Source organism: Saccostrea echinata, unplaced genomic scaffold (assembly GCF_033153115.1).
Source record: "Saccostrea echinata isolate AGI-Se365-2 ecotype Australia unplaced genomic scaffold, CSIRO_AGI_Sech_v1 ptg000054l, whole genome shotgun sequence".
NCBI classification, from domain to species: Eukaryota; Metazoa; Mollusca; class Bivalvia; order Ostreida; family Ostreidae; genus Saccostrea; species Saccostrea echinata.
The window spans coordinates 12,908,858-12,931,405 of record NW_026889803.1 but is presented as its reverse complement, the minus strand read 5'-3'; the positions used below and the strand labels follow the sequence as shown (position 1 = coordinate 12,931,405).

General features: G+C 31.9%; 2 protein-coding genes across 2 annotated transcripts in view; one reads left to right on the top strand and one right to left on the bottom strand.

The window, feature by feature from the left end:
• The first annotated feature begins 203 nt into the window (after positions 1 to 203).
• On the top strand, positions 204 to 13,370 carry LOC133205951 (palmitoyltransferase ZDHHC3-like). The gene is made up of 7 exons (XM_061341850.1): positions 204 to 290; positions 2,877 to 3,225; positions 3,585 to 3,709; positions 4,025 to 4,121; positions 4,423 to 4,504; positions 4,710 to 4,840; positions 11,082 to 13,370. Exons 1-7 carry the CDS (start codon positions 268 to 270, stop codon positions 11,235 to 11,237), a joined length of 963 nt encoding a protein of 320 aa, XP_061197834.1. The 5' UTR covers positions 204 to 267; the 3' UTR covers positions 11,238 to 13,370.
• Positions 13,371 to 22,052: 8,682 nt separating this feature from the next.
• The window catches only part of LOC133205545 (probable G-protein coupled receptor CG31760), a 43,868-nt gene continuing 43,372 nt past the window's right edge, over positions 22,053 to 22,548 (bottom strand). The window contains exon 14 of the mRNA XM_061341383.1: positions 22,053 to 22,445. Within this exon, the coding sequence (XP_061197367.1) occupies positions 22,236 to 22,445 (210 nt within the window). The 3' untranslated portion in view covers positions 22,053 to 22,235. The remainder of the gene's footprint in view (positions 22,446 to 22,548) is intronic.

Genomic DNA, 22,548 nt, shown 5'->3' with positions numbered 1-22,548 from the left:
TTGCAATTATTAGCATTCATTTGGTTAAAATCTTACCGAAGAGTATTATAAATGAAATTAAGTCTTATACGAAATTTACCAAAGATTTTAAAAACAGATGACAGCATTATTTCCAATTTCATTTATTTATTGTTGTGTTTCCATTTTTATCCGAATATAATTTTTAGGACACTTTACATTTTTATCGAAGGAGAGAGAACATGACAGTGATGACTTGTTGCTAAACATCATTTTTTAGACTATTTGGTTCATATATCAAAGACGATTATGAATGACGAGGATCAATACAAGTAAATGCAATTTTATTATTTACGATTTGCTGAAAAACAGATTAACATATCAAAGCAAATGTCAGAATTTTCTCGAATCTGTATTGTATCACTAACATTTTGCAAGCATTTCTACGATTAAATGATAATCAGAAGCACTCGTTTTTTGTAACCCATACTATAATAATAACACAATGTATGTTTAGTAGTATTAGTAGTACCCCTTTGCCAGTGCATATTCTTTGAAAACTTGTGTAAATAATTACTGCGATACTTTTGAAGTGGGGAAGGGGGTTACTCCATGTAATTCGGAGCTAGATACATTGTGTTATTAATATACTATGGCTTAAAAAAATTCTTACATAAACGAATGCTTGTGATTATCATTTAATTGTAGAAATGCTTGCAAAATGTGAGTGATACAATACGGGTACTACTAAACAGAGAACTCCTAACCTTAGAGAACCCTAATGATTTTTAATTATTTATTGTCTGTAAACTGAAATTTTAAATGACCAATATACAGTGATTCATTTTGGTGTGCGTCCTGCGTAAATTACGCACAAATTTTGCTCAGGACGCATTATTTCAATAAATGTGCATCCCAATGGACGCAATAAATTTATAGAAGGACATATACTATTTTAAATTAATTAGGTATAATCTAATTCAAAACTTGATCGAGTGTATCATATCCACGTGCTAAGCGATATGCATGAACGATTTTAACAGGTATAAGGTTGCCAACAACAGGTCAGATTTCACAACTGCAGTTAAAAGCATATTTGAAAGTTAGATAGCATAGTTCGATTATCACTGATTATGTCTATGCCATGGAACGTTTCTGAAGCGAATACCATACCTTTGTATTTAAGCTGTAACCTGTATCATTGTTTTTTTTTCTTTTCGTTTTTTCCTTACAAGCTAAGAAGTATAAAATTTAATCATTTTTATTTCTGACTATTTGTCATTACTTCTTAAACTTTTTTTTAATTCATTCTGCTTCTGTGCATTTTATGACTCATACCATGTGTGAGATCGTATGTACGATCTAAAAATAGAACCAAAGTGTACAGTGGACAATATGTTATTTTTATGACACAAAATCATGTACTCTTACTTGGACAATTGATAGTAAAAATATAAATCACTCACAACTACAATAAAACTTTTGCACTTTCGTGCAATACCCTTTTTTATTTCACCAGAATTTCCTCTGTTACATCTAATATACGGTACCCTTGGATTTGGGTGCATTGATTTTGGCACGGGACTCATTGTTGTCATTAAGAGGGGTCCTTTGGACCCATGATAACCATTTTCAAAATGAATCACTGAATATATTATACAAAAACAAAGTTAAATTTGAAAAAAAGAATAAATTGCCATGTTTTATGCCTAATTTCAATGGAATACTAATCCATGATGACTTTATCATACACCTTTTGTGATAAAAGTCATAAGAAATTAATTTTATTAATATGTTTTACAACAAAATAAATTGCTTAGAGTTCCTCATAACATAAAATAATATTTAAAAAAATAATATGAAAAAGAATTGTTAAATTGTGTGATAAACTGATAAAATTATCATTTTCAATAAACACCATTTTTGAAATTCAATCGGGATCTAAAACACAAGCAACTTTCATCCTGAAAAGCATTGCAAAGAAAACTTAGAAACAGATTCTATCAATATCTATTTATATGTGCTTGTTAGAGGTATACAGTGATACATGTACATGGATTATATTAATCACAAGGGCTCAAAATACACATATTGTATCATGTGTTTCATCTGGTGTGAATCGTGATACAGTAAAAGTTAATTTTTTAATTTTATTGCTTTGTTTGAGAAATTTATGTAAGACCTAACAAAAAATTATTGTTCCAAATGGCAAAAAATAATTTTGAATAATTTCAATAATTTATAAGTGAAAAGGTGAATTTATTCATTTGAAGAAGCTGTTTTTGAATTACTTCCAATAGTTCATTTTGCCAATTGTGAAATTTGAAGTGCTGAGTCTGATCATTGAAATGGTGATAAATTGCCTCCTGATGCCCCTTATTGAAAGCCCTGCAATGTTGAGATTTTGAAACCACCAGTAATAAACTTTGATTAGCAGTTTTGAGATATTCATTTTATATTTTCAATTACTGTAGAGGTAAACAATAAAACAAAATTGTGAACAGCTGTATCATGACACATTTTCACACTTTTCCAGGGCTAACAATGGCCTTTGATGGGAAAGTTGTTTTTTCTGTATTTTTGCAACTTTTAAGATACATGCATTTAGCAATTCAAAGTTGAATCCAGATTTGTTCTTTTAATTATTTTGGTGGGTTTTATTTATTATGTGATCAGATCTGACAGAATTTAAAGTCATGATACAAAAAAAAAGACCTCAAATTTATGATTGTAAGTTACACCTGTGTAACAAATTTCCTGCTTTCTGTTTAAAAGGTAGAATAGATTAAAATTACAGTAACTAGCATATGTAATCTCAATATCCTATGATGCATAAATTTTTTTTTCAGAAACTAGGTACATGTACAATGACCTAATTGTGATCAAATTGAATCAATAGTTCTTTTTTCTAATTTTAGACGCACTGATGAAGAGGAACCGAAAGGACCTATCATAAAGACACTGAAGTCTAGGCACAAAGGTCCAGTGGAAGATGGGGTCACAACTATAGATCTGGGTCCCTTATGTAGAAAGCTGGGTCTTGCTTGGCTCATGACCAGCCCACATTTATGGTGTGTCAAGGACATTTGTGGATGGGTGTGTGCCGTTTTCACCTGGCTGCTTGTCCTTTATGCTCTTTACGTTGTTAACTTCGTCATGCTGCTCCACAATCCTAATACAACCTGGAGTTTGATTAATGGCATCATATTCCAGTTCTTTGCCTTTTTGGCTGTTGCCTCACATCTGAGATGTATGTTAACAGATCCTGTAAGTCTTATATTTTCTCAAGATGCACAAATTTCTTGTTTACTTTTATTTAAAATGTTGAAGAGCATTTGGTTATGTTGGTTTTACTTAGGGTTAAGGAGAACAAAAATGATACTTTTGAGTATACTGGCAGACAGATAAATGCATCCTTTCATCCAATGCAAAAAAAAAAAATCATAATTACATAAGGCTGGATTAAGATGTATGCCTCTAGAATATGTACAATATATGAAACATAGCTACTTTTTTGTTGTTCTTGTTTTTTGAGGTTTTTTTTTCTTACTGAATGAAATTTAAAATTTTATTTTTACTGTCTCATCTTTTGTATATAATTGTTGGAAATTGGGTAATGTTTTTAGGGTGCTGTACCTAAGGGAAATGCAACTCAGGAAAACATCAAGCGGATGGGGTTAGCTGATGGGCAAGTTGTATTTAAGTGTCCCAAATGTGTCTCCATAAAACCAGACAGGGCTCATCATTGCAGGTGAGTACAATTTAATAAAAAAGAAGAAAATTCTTTTTGTAGTAGAAAATAATGTACATAACTTCATGGTTATCACATGAAGAAAAAAAAAATTTAATTAATGGTCATCTATATTAATACACAATATTTTTTAGTACCCAGTATCTGCATTTGATTTGCATTACGAAAATACACACATGATCAGTAGGATTGAACAGAACTATATTTTGATTTTTTTTTTCAAAGAAAGAAGTGGCATGTTTGATAAGTTGAAATAGTACTGAAATCGGCAGACATTTAAACAGATCATTTATTAACATGTTCATGAATTTTCAGTGTGTGTCAAAGATGTGTGAAGAAGATGGACCACCACTGTCCCTGGGTTAATAACTGTGTTGGGGAAAGCAACCAAAAATTCTTCGTTTTATTCACAGTGAGTTAAAAGAATTCTCTGAATCTTTTTTTATTTTATTTTTAAAATGCAGAAATTTGTATTGAACCTTTCTAAGTTCTTGAGAACTTAGAGTGCACAGGGGAAAAAAAAAAGACTAGTTGGCAATTGTAGTGTAGTACTCTATTCTTAGTATCATATCTTAGATAAAATGTTATCTAATACCTGGGAACCTGGGCTATTAGAACAATAATCAATTGATTAGCAGAGAATAACCTCACCCCCTTTTTTCAACCAATAAAAAATACTTAAGTAAAAATCAAGGTGTTTTTTTTTCTTTCAGATGTATATATGTATAATATCATGTCATGCTCTGTATATGTCCATTCACCATTTTATCACCTGTGTTGGAAGAGAGTGGAAAAGTAAGTGGGAAATAAACTTCATTTAATTTATTACATTTTTAATCATTTTCATTTTGAGATTCATAAATATTCTGAATATGAAATCAACATCCTCAGTAGAATTGAAGGTTAGAATGACAGAAATGATAAAAAGGAGAGACTTTGAAATTCATTTGATAAAGCATTTCATTTTTAATGCTAAATAATTGGGGTTTTTTTTTTTCAGCCTGCTCAGGAGTTTCACCACCAGCTACAACAGTTTTTCTTATATTCCTCATTTTTGAAGCTCTACTGTTTGGAATCTTCACAGCCATTATGTGTGGCACACAGGTGTCAGCCATTTGTTCGGATGAAACGGTAATGTTTCTAAAACTGCTGACTGTGGTTTGAATAAAATGTCAGCATACAATTGCTACATCCATTAAGTAACTTTAATTGAGAAGACGTGAAATAAACCTAATTAATATTTTTTATAAACCCTTTATTATTCAGTATCTCATGTAAAAGGTAAATATAACAGACAGTGATCAATCTCATAAACCCTAAAAATATAATGAATCATAAACTGGCAAAGGTAATGTACCAAGCCTAGCTTAGTCTGGAAGCAAAAGAGAAAATGCAGAATATGACATTGATATAATCATATCTGTGAATCATCTGAGAAAAGAAATGCTCATTGTATATTGCCAAATCTGCAACCCCACTTTATGTTGTCACATGTGCCAAAAAGAAAAGATAAAACACATGTTTGATGGGAAATGCAGAAACATACAATTGTGATTATGATGATGGCCCTAACATGTATATACAAACACTATACTGAAAAAGAAGATTGAACAATTTATTATTAATATTAGCAAGTGTTTAAAAGAGGGTGTTGCAGAAACATGCGATTATTCCCTATATTGAAAAGGAAATTTAGATACCTACAGCACTTGAAAGGTTATCTCTAAATATAGATAAAGCTACATATAATCTTTTTTACAAGAAGGGCCCATTCTTATTTGGGCAAAAAACAATATTTTATTTTTATGCATAGATTTTTTTATCAAAAATTACCAAAGCCAGGCAATCTGTTGATGGACTTTATTAGACTTGTTTATACTGTATAGATGCCACTGCATCCATATAATATGAGAAGGAAGTTAGCAAAGAACAATAAAAAAACATTATATACATGTATGTACAATAAAGCACCTTGAACAGTATTTTTGAAAGATGTAGACAATTACTGTGTGTATTTTTTTTCTTCAGTAAATAAAACTGTGTCCTATAACTATCTTCTGGTGCTACCTCCTACACATTTGAGTCACTTCAATTTAGTCGTTTGAAGTCAGATCTGGGCCACTACTAAACAATAACAAAAATCAACCAAAATTGGTTTTTTAACAAACATGCCTCTTTGAAATGAAAATCTCAAATGTCAGCTTCCCTAATTATGAAAAAATGCATGTTAGTTTATACCAGCTATTCTAGGATTCAAACCTAGGTAATAAAAAAACATCACAATGTATAATGGTCAACCTGCTTAGCCACTTGACTAATACTGGCACAATATACATGCACATTTTTTTTTGTATTTTCTTTGTTGCTTTGCACTCATGAAATATAAAAATCCTGTCCTACTCATAAAATAATTTCCATATCCAACTAAAAACATTGAAAAATCTCTGTATCTGTTTTAAAAAATTGATCATTTACTTTAACTTTAAACTGCTACATCTTTGGGGAACATAACAAAAGAACTGCAACTACTTCTTTGAAAGCACTGATATATAGGTTTTAGGGAATTTAATTCCAAGTATTGTAATTTTTTAACAAATTACAAAATCATGTTCATGGTGAGAAAAAATGTAGAGCCTTGAGTGTGCATGATTTAAAAAAGACCAAATAAACTTGCACTTCAAGACCTGTCAGATTTAATTTATTATTTTATTTTTATTTTTACCTGAGTCAGGTGACCTATTACTATCTGAAAATGAATTAATTCTTCAAAAATCTTCTCTCCCCTGTATATTTAGCAGATAAACTACTTGTAGGTACATGGTCATGATGAGGAATGGTGACTCTTCCTATATGGTGCAATTTGTCGTCCCAGGGTCAGGGGTTATGGTGGCTGGGGATGGGGCTGCTTTATTGGTTACATAGTGAAGTTGCATTAATTCTTTGAAAATGTCCTTCTCTGCTCTGGTATTAGGAGAAAAAAAAGTGAATGGTTATGATAACTAAGGATGCTTTTTCCAAAATTGTAAATTTCAAAGCCCCATAGTAAGGGGTTTAGGGAGGAGGGGGGCTATATGAATTACCGGTATATAGGGAAAATGTATTATTTCATTGAAAATCTTCTTCTCTGATCCTTGGTAAACTAATTGCATAGTTATTATAAGCAAGAACACCTCTTCTAAAATTAAGATTTTCATGGCTCCAGGGTCAGGGGTTCTGGTGGGTGGAGGCTTTATTGATTATAGAGCAAAAATGCATATTTCTTTCATAATCCTCTTCTCTGCTCCTAGGTATAAAGGAAAAAAAATAATAAGTGCATGGTCATGATGAGCAAGGATGCCTTTTCCAAAATTGTGAATTTCTTGGCCCCAGGGTTTGGTGTTCAGGGAAGGGGGGGGGACTTTTTTGGTTATATAATGAAAATACATTATTAGAAAAAAAACTTCTTTCTTTGTTCCTGGGTATTAAGGAAGCTAATCATGCTAATTGCATGGATATGATGGGTAAGATTGCCTCTTCCTATATTGAAAAATTTTATGGCCTTTGGATCAGGGGTTCTGGTGTTACATATATGTAGGATGGGGCTCTATTTATCATATTGTAAAAAATGCATTATTTCTTTGAAAATCTTCTCTGCTCCTTGGTATTAAGCAGATAAACTAAGTGCATGGTTTTGAAAAGCAAGGGTGTCTCTTTCAAAATTCATGGACCCTGGGTTATTGAAAATGCATTAATTCTTTAAAAATCTTCTTCTCTGCTTCTAGGTTTTTAGTAGACAAACTAACTGCATATTTATGATGTGCAAGGATGCCTTTTCCATAAAATTGTGAAATTTTTGATCTCTGGGTTAGAAGTTCTGGTGTTTGGCAGTGCACTATTGTTATATAGTGGAAATGCACTTGTGTATTTGCATTGGCAAGTACAGGCACGTAAATAGATCTGCTTAATATGATTTATGACTGAGTACTAGACTTACGATTTGATCATCATATTTCTTTTGATTTTTTGCAATGTATCTTTGACTGTCTGTTTTTATTTTATTTTATACTTCTATTGATCCTTTACAGTGTTGTATTACTGTTTAGTGGTTATTTAAGCAGGGTGCTAATTTTGGCATTTAGATAGTAGCCCGCTAAAATTTTAATCGCTAAAATATTCCGTACTCTTCTTAGTGTTCATCTGCAAAAAGTTGAAACCCTGTGTCCGCTAAAATAAATTACACCAAAATTATTGGCATACCTTTGAGCAGGCAAAATGCCAAATTTTTCACCAGCCAAGAAAGCCCACTATACAGTATACTCAGGTGACCGTTAACGCCCTTGGGCCTCTTGTTTATTAGCTCACTTGAAGTGAAAGCTCAAGTAAGCTTTTCTGATCGAAATTTGTCCGTTGCCGTCATTGTAAATTTTTCACATTTTCATCTTCTTCTCCAGAACCACTGGACCAATTTCAACCAAACTTGGCACAGTATCCTTGGGTGAAGGGGATTCAAGTTTGTTCCAATGAAGGGCTACTCCCTCTCTCTAGGGGAGATAATTAAGAAATAGTGAACATTTGGTGGTATCCTTTAAAAATCTTCTCAAGAACTGCTGGGCCAAAAAAGTTGAAACTTATGTTAAACCTTCTTTATATAGTGTAGATTCAAATTTATACAAATCTTGAACCCCAGGGGTAAGGTGGGGCCACAATGGGGAGTGAAAGTTTTATACAGTAATACATAGGAAAAAATCTTGAAAATTTTTCTTCTCAAGAATAGCGAAGTCTTGTGTACATGTAATCATATTTATATGGAAGCATCCTTAGTTAGTTTAGATTTAGATTTGTTCAAATCATTACCCCTGGGTGTAGGGTGGGGCGCCCAATGGGGATCCAAGTTTTACGTAGGAATATATAGGAAAAAACTTGAAAATTTTCCTTTCAAGAACAGCAAAGCCATGATTAGTCATATAATTATGGAAGCATCCTCAGGTATAGTAGATTTAGGTTTGTTCAAATCATGACTGCCGGGGTTAAGCTGGAGCCACAATTGGGGATCAAAGTTTTACATAGAAATAGGAAAAAATCTTGAAAATTTTCTTCTCAAGAACAGCAAAATCTTGTGTAGTCATATTGATATAGAAGCATCCTCAGGTAGTGTAGATTTAGGTTTGTTCAAATCATGACCCCTTTGGGTAGGGTGGGGCCACAATGGGGGTCAAAGTTTTACATAGGAATACATAAGAAAAAAAAATTCTTCTCAAGAACATTGAACCCAGTCTTACTAATTCAGAAGCATCCTCAGGTAGAGTAGTGTCAGATGTGTTCCAATCATGTCCCTGAAGGTAGGGTAAGGCCACAATAGAAGATCAAATGTCGGAACCACATTCATATTTAAACTTTTCAATACTGTACTGATACTTTTTCCTAGCCAAAGTGCTCAGGTGAGCAATGTGGCCCATGGGCCTCATGTTTATTTATTATGCCCCCGAATCGAAAGATCCCGGGGGTATATTGTTTTTGTCCTGTCTGTCTGTTTGTCTGTTTGTTTGTCTGTTTGTCTGTCTGTCTGTTGTCAACTTTAACCTTGCCCATAACTTTTGATTGGTTGGAGCTATGACTTTCATATTTCACATGTGTATTCCTTGTGACAAGACCTTTCTTTGGGTACCATCATATTTGACCTTTTGACCTTGACCTTGGAGTTTGACCCACTTTTGCAAAATTTTATGAGACTTTAACCTTGGCCATAACTTCTGAACAGTTGGAGCTTGGGGTTTCAAACTTCACATGTGTATTCTTTGTGACAAGGCCTTCTTTTGGATACCAACCACTTTGACCTTTTGACCTTGACCTTGGACTTTGACCTACTTTTGAAAAACTTTAACCTTGGCCATAACTTTTGAACAGTTGGTGCTTAGGGTTTCAAACTTCACATGTGTATTCCTTGTGACAAGACCTTCCTCTGGATATCAACCACTTTGACCCTTTTGACCTTGACTTAGGAGTTTGACCTACGTTTGAAAAAACTTTAACCTTGGCCATAACTTTTGAATGGTTGGAGCTAGGGCTTTCATACTTCACATATGTAATCCTTGTGACAAGACCTTCCTTTGAATACCAACCACTTTGACCTTTTGACCTTGACCTAGGAGTTTGACCTACTTTTGAAAAACTTTAACCTTGGCCATAACTTTTGAATGGTTGGTGCTAGGGCTTTCATACTTCACATATGTAATCCTTGTGACGAGATCTTCCTTTGGATACCAACCACTTTGACCTTGACCTTGACGTTAGACTTTTATTTAAAAAACTTTAACCTTCACCATAACTTTTGAACAGTTGTATCTAGGTCTTTCAAATTTCACAGGTGTTTTCCTCGAGACAAGATCTTTCTTTGGGTATCAACATTTTTTATCTTTTGGCCTGGATTTTGACTTGCATTTGAGAAACTTTAACCTTCGACATAAGCTACCATACGGGGGCATAGTGTTTCACAAACACATCTTGTTTTATTATTTATTCTTCTTTTTGTTTTTGAAAAAAAAAAAATGTCAGAATAAATTTATAGTCTTTGGGTAAATAGTTTTTGGATAAGTGTGCTCATTTGGAACTTATTCAGTTTAATTTAGAATTTCCTGAAAGGAAATATTTTGCATACCCGGTAATAGAATCAGAACCTAATTCTTGAAAGATGTTAATTTTATGAAATAAATTTAATTTCTTTTTTGCCACAATTTGAAAAGGTTAACATTTTCATTGTTTAACTCTTAAAAAATCAGTTATCTTTCACTCAGTGAACTAAAAATGATCAGTTTTCACTAATCCAAAAAGAATCGTTTTCAAGTTCATGGGAAGTGTGTAAATATTTTGATTGCTTTGTTCCCTGCAGTCTGTGTGTAAAGAAATTGTTTCAAGGATATGACCCATGTTTTTGTAGTGCAAACAAGTGGTTCCATGTTATTCTGTAGTGTTTTACCTCAGTTTTTTTAATATCCGATTGAACTCAGACACAAATGCAAATGAGCTTTTGTAGTAAGACTTCCATGACTCTAAATCTTTCTCTTTTTTCATATTTCTTGATAAAATACATGTAAATTAATTTTTTTGGGATTGATAGTTTTTTTTTAATGATTCTAAAATAGTAAGAAACTGAAACTTGCAAAGAAATACAAGATTGTCCATAATTGCTCCCAAGTATTGAATTGACCTTTCTGCTCTTAAGATCAGAGTTATTGATCATTTCAAATATCCTTCAGCAAAATTTCTTCTTGATGTACATTTGTATGCAATTATGGACATGTGGGTTTTATCAAAGATTCACTATTATTTCAATTTTTCACCCATTTAATGTCACTAGACAGAGCTGTAAATGTTCTTTATCACTTGTTCTTTACAGGGAATTGAAAGTATAAAGAATGAGACATCTCATCAAAAGAAAGGTTATTGGCTAAGCCTGAAAGCCACTTTTGGCCACCCCTTTACATGGAAATGGTTTTCTCCCTTCAGCACACCAAAGTTTGCATATTCCACACCACACCTACATTGTGTGTAACCAAAGGAGTGGCATATCAAATCGATCAAGATAATCTACAAACAAACGTTTTCTATGTCCTATTTTAATTTTTATATTTTTGTATTTTTTATTGTTATGGGTTATATTTATGTTGCCATATTAATTTTGATGACTCATGTCATGACTCATGTACCATATATTGACTGAATGAAATATTCCAAAATAATCTTGTTATGTAAATTATCTCCCAGCACCTCACTCTTTATTTTGAATGTTGGTGCAATACATTTATGCTGCATATTGTCTTAAATTCCCAAAGGTTTTAGACAGATCGAGGCAGTGGGACATGAATTTGTAGATACAATTAGACTGTAGCAAATAAATCTGTGCCTGCATTACTGTGGAACCGTCATTGTTCTTGGCAGATCAATGTCACAGATTTTGTACAAATTTACATTCCCATGAACAAACATTTTCAAAGTATTGACTCATTCAGTCTTCTGAATATACAAGTTACCCACAAAATTATATCCCCACAAACGAGTAAAACTTTGGTTGCTCCAACTCCCAAAAATAAAAACGAATCCATAGTATTTATTTTGTAGAGGTTATAAAAAGCATCTAATTTTAAACATATTGATGCAGTATTAAATAAGATATGCATAGTTACCCTTGTTTTTTTTTTTTCACAGAGTATATTTTAAAAAAAAAATGATGTATGGTAAAATTTAGTTTTACCTTCAAAGGTAGCTCAAATTTTTGCTCTCAGTTAAGGATACCTGCTGCTCAACCAGGAACAATAACTTAAAATCACCATTCAATTGAGGAAGTTTCAAAATGAATCTTGAAATTAAAATTTTTTGACGATGTGCAACAATTTTCATTTCATGCATCTTAGTTTGATTCAATATTCTTTGAAGTCTAAGAAACAAGTTTAAGAAGACTTCGAGCCCCAAAAATGTGTGTTCAGAGAACTCCAATCGAATTTCCTTTAATTTTGCCTTAGACAGCAATGTTTATTAGCATGAAGTGAAATTGAAAATGATCTGTGATATCTTGGAATTTTACACAATGTTTTATATTACAATTGAATTTATTAAAACTGAAATAACGCACAAGTATAAGAGACATGAAATTTTCCAGAATGCATGGATACCTATAGGTTTTTTTAAATCCCAAAATATACTTATATTGATAAAATTTCAATTAGAAAATGCACAATTGGTGCTTTTATTTACGTTTCCTGAAAAAATGAGATTTGATAATTTTCCCTATATGATATGATCATGGGTATATTCACATTACTCTATGAATTCAGTGACATTTTTTATGAGCAGTTATAGTTACCATACCTAACTGCTGATTTTTAGAACCTGAGGAACATCCTATTTAATCAATTTTATTGAAGATAGGAAGTTTTATATGTAATACATGTATGTATTTGATCTTTTAGGATTTTACATTGAAAATTGAGAACAAAGGGCCAAAATGTTTCAACTCAACTGCTAAGTTTATATGTAGCATTGGGATTTGCATGAAAATTTACTTACTCTTTTAATGCTGATCATTAAAATAATCCTTGATATGCACACATTTAGGTCTATATGGTATGTACAACTGTATTCCATATCTACATGTACTTAATCAGTTTTACTTATATAATGAAAGGACAAAAGAAATGATATATCAGGAACATTTCTCTGCAAATCCATGCAGATCAACACTAACTAATGTTAAAGCTACTCCTTTCAAAAGCTAAAGATGTGACAGGTTAAGATATACATTTGAGTTTTTCTTTGTAATATATACCACAGACACATTGTAGATTATAAATGTTGTAGTTATGTGTAATGTGACATGAATTGGATTTTACTAATACTTGATTTTCTTAATTAACATAAGTTTATAATCTTAATTTTATGTTTGTTTGCTTGACTAGATTACTTGTTTTGAGGAGAAGACATGAAAATTAAACAGATCTGAGTTAAAGAGCATCAAATATATACACAGACACTACATTAGTTTATATTACTGCACAGGTCATATGTAATAAGTGGTGTGTATCATGAATTATTCTTCTGTTATATTAAAAAAACTGCTGTCTCTGTTGAAACATTGAAGTTGATGTGATGTGAAATTAACTTGTTAATTTATTAAATATACATTAAAGTATTAGACAGCTTGAATTATTTTTTTAGCATACTTGTGAGGTTATATGTTTGGGAAGTTGCTGTCATCCATCTAGCTGTCTGTAAATGCCTTTTTGAAATGCAGGTCTGCAGTTTTGGTCTTATTAATAAAAACTTCAGACATAAGTAGACTTCTTCAAAATACATCATTTGGATTTATGATGAACATTTATGTTATTTTCAGTAAAAATAGATAATTACGTGATATTGTTTGAAAACTTTTCTCCTTGTTCAGATTTTGTGCATTTCTTAAAAAAATTACTTGATACACATTAACTACGTAGCAACAGGACACAAAATTCAATTTAGTTTTAATTTCAGTGAAAGTATTACCAAAGTTATAACTAACAATAGAATAATGTGCAAAACTCTTTCAAATTGCTACTCTGACCTCCTACAGGTTTGGTTTGATTTCAAGAAAACTTAGTACAAGTACATATAGAAAACATAAAGATACACAATTGTAAAACTACGAAAAAAATTATGTGCAAATGTTTTCGTCCACTATTACTAACCAGTGAACTACAGTATCATCAGAGACTTGTCGTTTGAGACTACACAATGAATATTGCTTATTTGTTGACTCTTACACAGCTTTGAAACAAGACTAGAGTCTACAAAATTTTATCATTATCTTGTACTTATTGTGTGTGGCGCAGCATTGGATTGTTTATGGATATTGTTGATGAATTTTGTTTATGAACTTTGTCTTGTAAAATCATACTTATGCCTTGATTTCGATATGTACATTTGATATATCATGCGTAAAAGGAGAATGCTTGTCATTCAGTACTTTTGCAATTGTGAGTAGCACACAGAATAACGAATATATATTGACTGAAGCGTCGCCCAGTATACATGTAAAAAGGCGCCACACTCTTGAGACTATAAGGGACACTAACTCTGTAAGTTTGTATGGCGTTCCTTGGATCATCCTTTGGAATATTGAATGTATGTCGATGTGCAGTCATCAGATAACCAGTTTTGGTATAAATCCGACAATTCATACAAAAAATTGAATGAATATAAAGTTTCAATTAGAGATTATGATGGTTCCTTTTCCGGACACCATGTCTTCTATTTCTTATTGTTTTGCCAAAAACTGCAAAACGTGATATTTTGATTACAAATTACTTATTTATTACTAATATCACTGAACAAGGTTTCTATACCAAAACGTGGGAAGACCAGAACAGCAAATATTCTTATGTTGTTTACAGAGTAGAATGTTTCCTTTATGGACTAAATTCGTTGAAACCAAGGGTTCCCTAAATGAAATAATATCTAGGGGTATAAATTTCAAATCAACAGCGGAGGCCAGCAGCTTCTTTACAAGCATTTTAAATTCTGACCATTCCATTTTCGGCTTGGCCAAAATCAGCTGCCCATTCCCAACTAAATGATGTTATATAGAGGTAACTCTTTTTAGTTACATCTAATCTAAATGTCTTTTGTTGCATTGCAAAGATCAGAATGAGAGCTTTCCATTGGTATATAATATCATATATATAGTATCTGCATTTTTGAAAAACAACAGAATAAAGTCAAAGATTCATAACTTTTGAAGCGTTATGCTGTTGCACTTGATTTTTTACATTTTAAATAATGGTTAATTAAAATTATTTTGAATGAAACATTCCAAAATAAATGTACTTTATTATAGAGAATTCATTCTGGTTAAGTTTATTTTTTACAGAAAAGAAAAAGGATAAAAATTGTGAAAATTATGAATAAATGTGTGCAGATATACCTTTGTTATATACATATGTAATTTAAGATTGATCAATGTTTGAATAAATGCATGATTTCTATTAAAAAAAGAGCAAATATATTATGTTTAAAAATTTTTATTTAACTTGAGAAAAAAAGTACTATGAGAAAATTATAGTAGTTATATTGTAAAATGTGTGCGCATTTTATATTTTATTTTCCATACTGGTCTCATATTTTGTATAGTCCGTAGCCCCATATTTCATTATAGCTTGTGTTCAACAAAAGAATGTAGAATTAATCATGCTCTTGTTTAATATTTTCACAGTTACCAGTAAAGTAAAAAACAGTAATGAATAGGTTTTGCGCTAACACCAAAAGAAGTTATAGAAGAATGATTGGAGTCCGTAGCCCTGTATAGTCCGTAGCCCCAATATAATAACTTCCAGAAAAAGTCATATACATTATTGATACAATAACTACAATACAAAAATATGTTTATTAGAACAATTGCAATGTTTTAAAATTCAAATACCACTGTAATTAAAAATAAATATCTGAAAATTAACATTTTTCAACTTATGGCTTGCTTCTGTAGTCTGTCCTTTTATGTTTGTGATCACAACATATTTCTAATTATACATGGTAAAGTTTTCCTTCTTGTGATACATAGTATCAATCCATTTGCAATGATTAGCATTGGAATATTTTTAAAAGAATATTTAGCCACACAAATCCTACTTACAAAAGGGCTACGGACTCTACAAATAAATTTAGCAAATTTACGGACCATGCATATAACCGTACTTCTGGATTAGCAAGAGATTTTTTTTCCTACTTGTATCTACTGCAAAATGGGGATTCAATGGTTTATTAGTTCTCATCGACCAGTCTTAACATCCCATTGTGGGATTTGATCCCAAAACATAAGGATCAACTCCTTACTTTGCAATTTAGTACAAAGTGAGGCCTTCACTCTTATAATTACGCCACCCAATCTAATTGTCACTGAATTGTTAATTTAAAAAAAAAGCATTGATTCTTTATGGGTAAATATTGTACTATTATGTTTTTTACTTCAAATGGTCAATCATGTTTGCAATTTTTTTTTAATTACACCATATGATTATGAAAAATTATATACTGATACAATTTTGAATGACCATCTTGAGTTATATGCATTACATTAAATCGAAGAAAATATGAAGCAATATAGTCCGTAACACCCCCCCCCCACCACCACCACCACCACACACACATCATGCCTTAAATTGATTTAATTTCAGCTCCTGTTGCTTTTATTCATTATAGTTTGAACACCAATTATGCTTTGATTAGTTGAACTGGATTTTCATTTGGAATTGAAAGTAAATATTACTTTAAACAATCGATTTTTAAGTATGGTATTATAAATACTCCAACTAAGTGGTGTGCACTGTTATAGAAAACCAATTAATAAAAAAATTGCCCAAAATTGAGTTAAACAATTATATTTTCTTTAAGTTGGTTGTCCACAATAGAGACATCTAACGGTATAGTCCGTAGCCCCCATGCTCACATGAAATTCATCCTTCTTAGATGCTAAATTAAAGCTCAATCTTGGTCTTTAGATGGTTTTAAACAATATTTTATTATCAAATCACCAATTACATGTAATTCTGACATGTATTATTTTGTTCTGACTATTTATAGTTTACTCTTATTGTGAATTTATACAAAGATTTTGTTTTATTTTGTTAAATTTCACAGGATTTTGTATAAATTGATTTAATATCCAAATGAAAGGATTTATCAAACACGATGATAATTTTAACAAATATTTACTAAAAAAAGCAACTATTTTTCTATGGTCTCTCATTAAATGAAAATACTATTATGTATAGTCCGTAGCCCAAGGTCTCAAAATAGTCAATCAAAAAATATCTGACACAGTTTTTCTCTGAGTATTACCAAATATGTTTGAAATTTTCATCCCCATATACAGTATCTTTAGAAAAATTGAAAGTACTTTAATGTATTTTTATTTCAAATGTCCAAATATTAAGAGTAGAAAAACTCTCAAAGATTAACAAATTTACCCATGTCCTCTATATACGGTAACATTTAAATGGAAATGAATTATGTGATTTTTTTGCTCAGACAATATTTTGTGAAGAGTTTGTATTTGAATTATACTTTTTTGTTAAGTTGAATATGATAAAGATAAATGTTATGCCTGAATATGTATAGTCCGTAGCCCACTTGGGTTTCTGCTATAGTAAGAGTGAAATCTTTTTAACCGCTCGACAGAAATGGACAAAAATTTAAGACAATCTGCCAAAAGGATGTAGTGTTACATAGAACATACTTGTAATACATTTCATTTGACTTCATTTTTTTTGTTAATCTGCAACCAACATGGGCACCTGATCTTGGCCAAGCCGACTTTTGAAAGAAGAAAATTATTAATTACTGTAAATGTTATTATAACAAAAAATGTGACCGAATACACTTCTGTCAATTTGGCAAGTTGAGCTACCTGAAAAAAAATTGATGCTGCATCTGTACATAAATATATACCACTGTACTTGTGAATTTAACCTTTTAACACACAATTTCATGCAGCAATATCCTTCCGTTTCCTTTTCATAAAATTCATATTTTTAAAAAAATTTCCGGAGATAACTGTGAAGCAACGCTAAAGGAAGATAGTTGCTACGAAACATACATCTTATCTTGATCAGGATACATCGTGTTACACTGTACTTATATTCTGTGCGTGAATAAATAATCTAATTTCCTAATAAGAAGTTAACAAAATTTTGTTAGACGTAGAGCGTATTTACTACGAAAGAAAATAACGAACCCGATTTTTAAATGAACGGTATAACCCAGAAACGCTACCAAGGAATTCCGAATGCAAAAACATTCCTTGTCATCCAGGTGCGTGTGGATATCAAGCGTTCAATTTATTGTGTTATTTATAAATAATGTAAACTAAATAAATATGTACATTTGTATGAGAGAAATTAACTTGCCCGATCGGACAAGTACGTCGACAATTTCACTTGCCCGAACTGAGAATTTACTTGTCCCGGGCAATCGGACAACCGTTAATGTCGATCCCTCCACGGTCTATATCATATCCGCACCAAACTTTACTCTGTTCCTATGAACTTTTTAAAGGTATATTTGAAAAGGCCAAAGAAAGTACATAGTTGCATTCATCATTACCAGAGTACATGCTGGATTCTGTCATTATGGCTATTGCCAATCATAGAAATTTTTGCGGAAGACAAGAATTCTCAAGAAATCCGTCTGTTCTTTAACATTAATAATATTCTTGATCACAAAAGGGTCCATACTTGTATTCCCACATAATTCAAATTGAGGCCTACATATTGTATTTCTTACAAATATTCATCGACAATTACTTCCAAATTTTTTAATTACAAAAAAAAAATCTACAGTGCCAAAGATATTGAACATCTGACACATAATCCTCCTACGAGTTCATGTTCTTCTCCCATCAACTATAGTCCTACTGGACAGGTCATCACTGGTGACGTGAGTACAGTTAACAATGGCTATCTTAAATCACTTATTTTAAAAGTACCAAATTTTAGGGATTCTCCGTCTTTCAACTAGCGTCAAAATTTCGTAAATATTATGGATTCTGTCGAAGATTATGCCAGACGGGTCGGTCAAATATGAAAAAAGACCTTCACACTTTGGCAGAATGTACATGTACATGTATTAAAAGTATATGATGGATGCTGAAATAGACCTTCAACTTTGGCAGAATGTATTAAAAGTATAAGATGGATGTTGAAACGTTGTGTTTGTTGTTTAACGTCCCTATCGAGAATTTTTCATTCATATGGAGACGCCACCACTTGCCTGTGGAGGGCTGCAAATTTAGACCTTTACTAGGCACTCAGGACCATTGAGCATTGAGGGATCTTTTCCGTGCCAATTTATACGGTCTCATCCGAAGGACCGAAAAATATGAAAACCGTTTATCTTTTTGTCTTCGATAATTCAGAAATGAAAAAAAAAATATACATTACACGATCTGTACTGGTCACATCTGACAAATATGAGGCGCTGTTTTGGTATTTATGATATCACCTTAGTCCTATTCGAAAAGGTGATATCATCTATTCACCAATTCAAATCAAATAGGTGATATCACCTATTCAAATGGGTGATATCACCTATTCGAATGGGTGATATCCCCATTTCAAAAGCTCAATGGGTGATATCACCAATTCAAAAAGGTGATATCACCAATTGAATAGGTGATATCACCTATTCGAATAGGTGTACACTTAATGGCAGTAAATACCAAAACGGCCCCCATAGACAAAGCAGGTAACAACATAATCTTTCTTTGTAAGGCTCTTTATTACAATTGAATTTTTGAGGACCTTGGACTTAATTCTACATGTTGTAATCCAACTTGTACCCGAAGTTCCCTTTCTAAGGAGGAACTTTTACACAAAACCATAGACCACTTTAAAAAATAAATATTCCCAATATCCAAATTGAATTTGAATTACCATACCTACACTGTATACTTAATTCCTAAGCTTCATAAAAATCCTTACAAAGATACACAGCAGATTCTAGCAAATGTTCCACCAACCCTTTTTCGATCATTACTCCTCACAAAAATATTAACAGTTGTGAAACTTCAGGGGTACTGTACAACAACATATTCGAGAATTGATGCACTTATGTTAATCAGATGTGAATTCTTAAAAACTCCAAAAAACTTAGAAATTTAAAATTTTACCAAAATCAATAGCATCAAAACGTACGGCTTTTCAATTCTTTATACAGCTATTCCCAACGATAAATTAAAGGCCATACTTTTTTCACATCAGATGTTTCTTCAATAAAAATGGAATTTGTAAATTTGCATACTAGAACCTTGTCAGTCATTCGTCATCTTTTGTTTAAAAAACATTCTGATATTCTACACAGGTACTCCGAAGGTGATTTTAAAAAAGATGCTTGAGTTTTTCATGGACAAGATTTACATAATATACATATACATACATGTAATATGTATACATACATAATATGTATGTGGTTTTCGGAGACCAGGTTTTCCAACAATCTGTTGGAATTCTAATGGGTACTAATTGTACCCTGTAATTAGCAGACATGTTTTTGTATTCATATGAAGCATAATTTATTCAAAAACTTCTTCAGAAAAACAAGAAGTCTTTTGTTGTGACCTTAAATTCTACATTTAGATATATCGACTTTTTATTAATTAATAATATTCAGTTTCATTCCTACGTTTATTTCATATATCCCATTGAACTTGAATTAAAAGACACCACCGAGTCTGACACATCTGTTTCATATTTGTATTTTACCAGAGAAAGACATTGATGACAAACTGACAATTAAATTTTATTATAAACTGATGACTAACTTTTTTATCATCAATTTCCCTTATTCATGTTGCAATACATCATTATCACCTACGGTGAGTTTAGGTCTCCCGGTTGATTCGATACGCATGACTAATAATTTCTAAAACGAGGCAGGCTAGATTGACAAATGAGTTGATGATGCAAGGATATCAACAATCTCCTTTAAAGTCAACATTTCGCAAATTCTCTGGTCGACACAATCGCCTTGTCTGCAAATACAATCTATCGATGGTCAATGTTGACAGACATCTTTCATACAACTGATTAGGCCATTATGTCTAAGGATTTTTCTGCTTTCTTGACCATGACAAGGAGCACACGGCGGGTGTGATTGGTCAGCAGGGGATGCCTACTCCTCCATGGCTTGTTTAAATGGACCTTTGACTTTGAACTGATCACTGTTCGCTATCTTCGTATGTCACTGTAAAAGATTTCATGAATGTGTATATTGTTGAAACATCTTATATGACCAAATGTTAAGTTTACTTTCAATTGTTAAAATTGAGGGATAACCACACAATTTAAAAGAATGTTTCATGAGACCCATCACAGGCTCAAATTCTTTAAAAAGTACCTCTGCTCAGCTTTGTGAACGATGTTTTGCTAGGGTCTACGCTCCGTTTTTTTCAAATTTAACTTGGAAAGGTAACGCAAACCCTCAAAGGAAACTATCACTAGTTTTGGGCCATTGACAATTTTAGCATTTCAATACTTTTGGCTTTGAAGAAGTATTACATATGTATAACATTTGTATATCTAATTACTTTCCCGGACAAAACTGCCTTTATTTATTTAGAAAAGCTAAACAATATATACATGTACTTTAATACTTTAATTCAAGTTTATTGCCAATTCCATTTTGATTCTATACACCATAGTTAAAACATTGTTAACAAAGCATGCATTCAGAAACACTAGGCATTCACACGTAGTCTCCAATTCATACTAGTATCAATTTTCACATTAATAATGGGGCCAAAACTGTAGTTCGATCTTCATAATAATATATAATAACATTCAAATATAATATAACATTCATTATTTTCTGAAATCTATTTTAAGTATTTGGCCCCTCTACTTTCATTAATTCTGCCGAGTTACTCAAAAACTATAAGTCAGTATCACGTGCAGTCAGAAACATGTGCAGTCATTACCTAATACTTTTGCCATTTATGGCACCATTCGATTGAATTGGCAAGAACAACATTTTATAACAGGTAAATCGATTACAATTTAAAACGAACATTCATTTCCCTGATTCATGTAAACCTCGAGCAATGAAATGAAAGTAAAATCATGTACAATACTATGCTACGACTCTGCGCAAGATATTTTTTGATGAATTATGATAACTTAAAGCCCATCAAAGACATCACGAATTCAGAGTTTTTCAGAACACATTATTTACGAAGAATACCCAGTTCACAAAGATTTAAAGTTTTAAAATGATATACAAAAAATTGAGATGATTCTTATCTAACAATTCAAATAAAATTTATAAAAAGTGAATAAAAAATCCCGTGAAGACGACAAAACATCATATAAGGCATTCAAAAAAAACTTGTGCGAAAAAATTATGATTTTGTCGTAATATGAAATATAATTATGTTAAAACAAAGACATAAATAACATTATGTCGCTTGTGTAAAGTTGACAAAAAGACAAAAAGAAATGAAACACAAATTAATCCATCCATTGGATTGATTTCGTCATAATGGCGAAGACTCTTTGAACAAGTCCAGATTGATGATGACTCGTTTGCCATTCAACAGAGGCGAGGACGTGGGGGAGGTTTTCGGAGATTCTTTTTGGGCCGCCTCCGTCATGGCCGACAGTTTGTGTTGTAAGTGACGGTTTCCTATCTTCATATTTCGCTGTTTTAGTGTTTCTAACTGTGTGTAAAGACGTCGAAATTCCTCCTGGGAAAAATATTGAAAAACAAGCTTATTTGTATAAATGTAATTTGTGAATTTCTAAGAAATGAAAAAAAACACACTATCAATTCATAGAATTAATGTAAGG

Coding starts and splice junctions, on each gene's coding strand:
- LOC133205951 (XM_061341850.1), top strand. CDS start 268: ATGAATGACGAGGATCAATACAA. Junction 291..2,876: donor AATGACGAGGATCAATACAA/GTAAATGCAATT, acceptor TTCTAATTTTAG/ACGCACTGATGAAGAGGAAC. Junction 4,122..4,422: donor AATTCTTCGTTTTATTCACA/GTGAGTTAAAAG, acceptor TTTTTCTTTCAG/ATGTATATATGTATAATATC.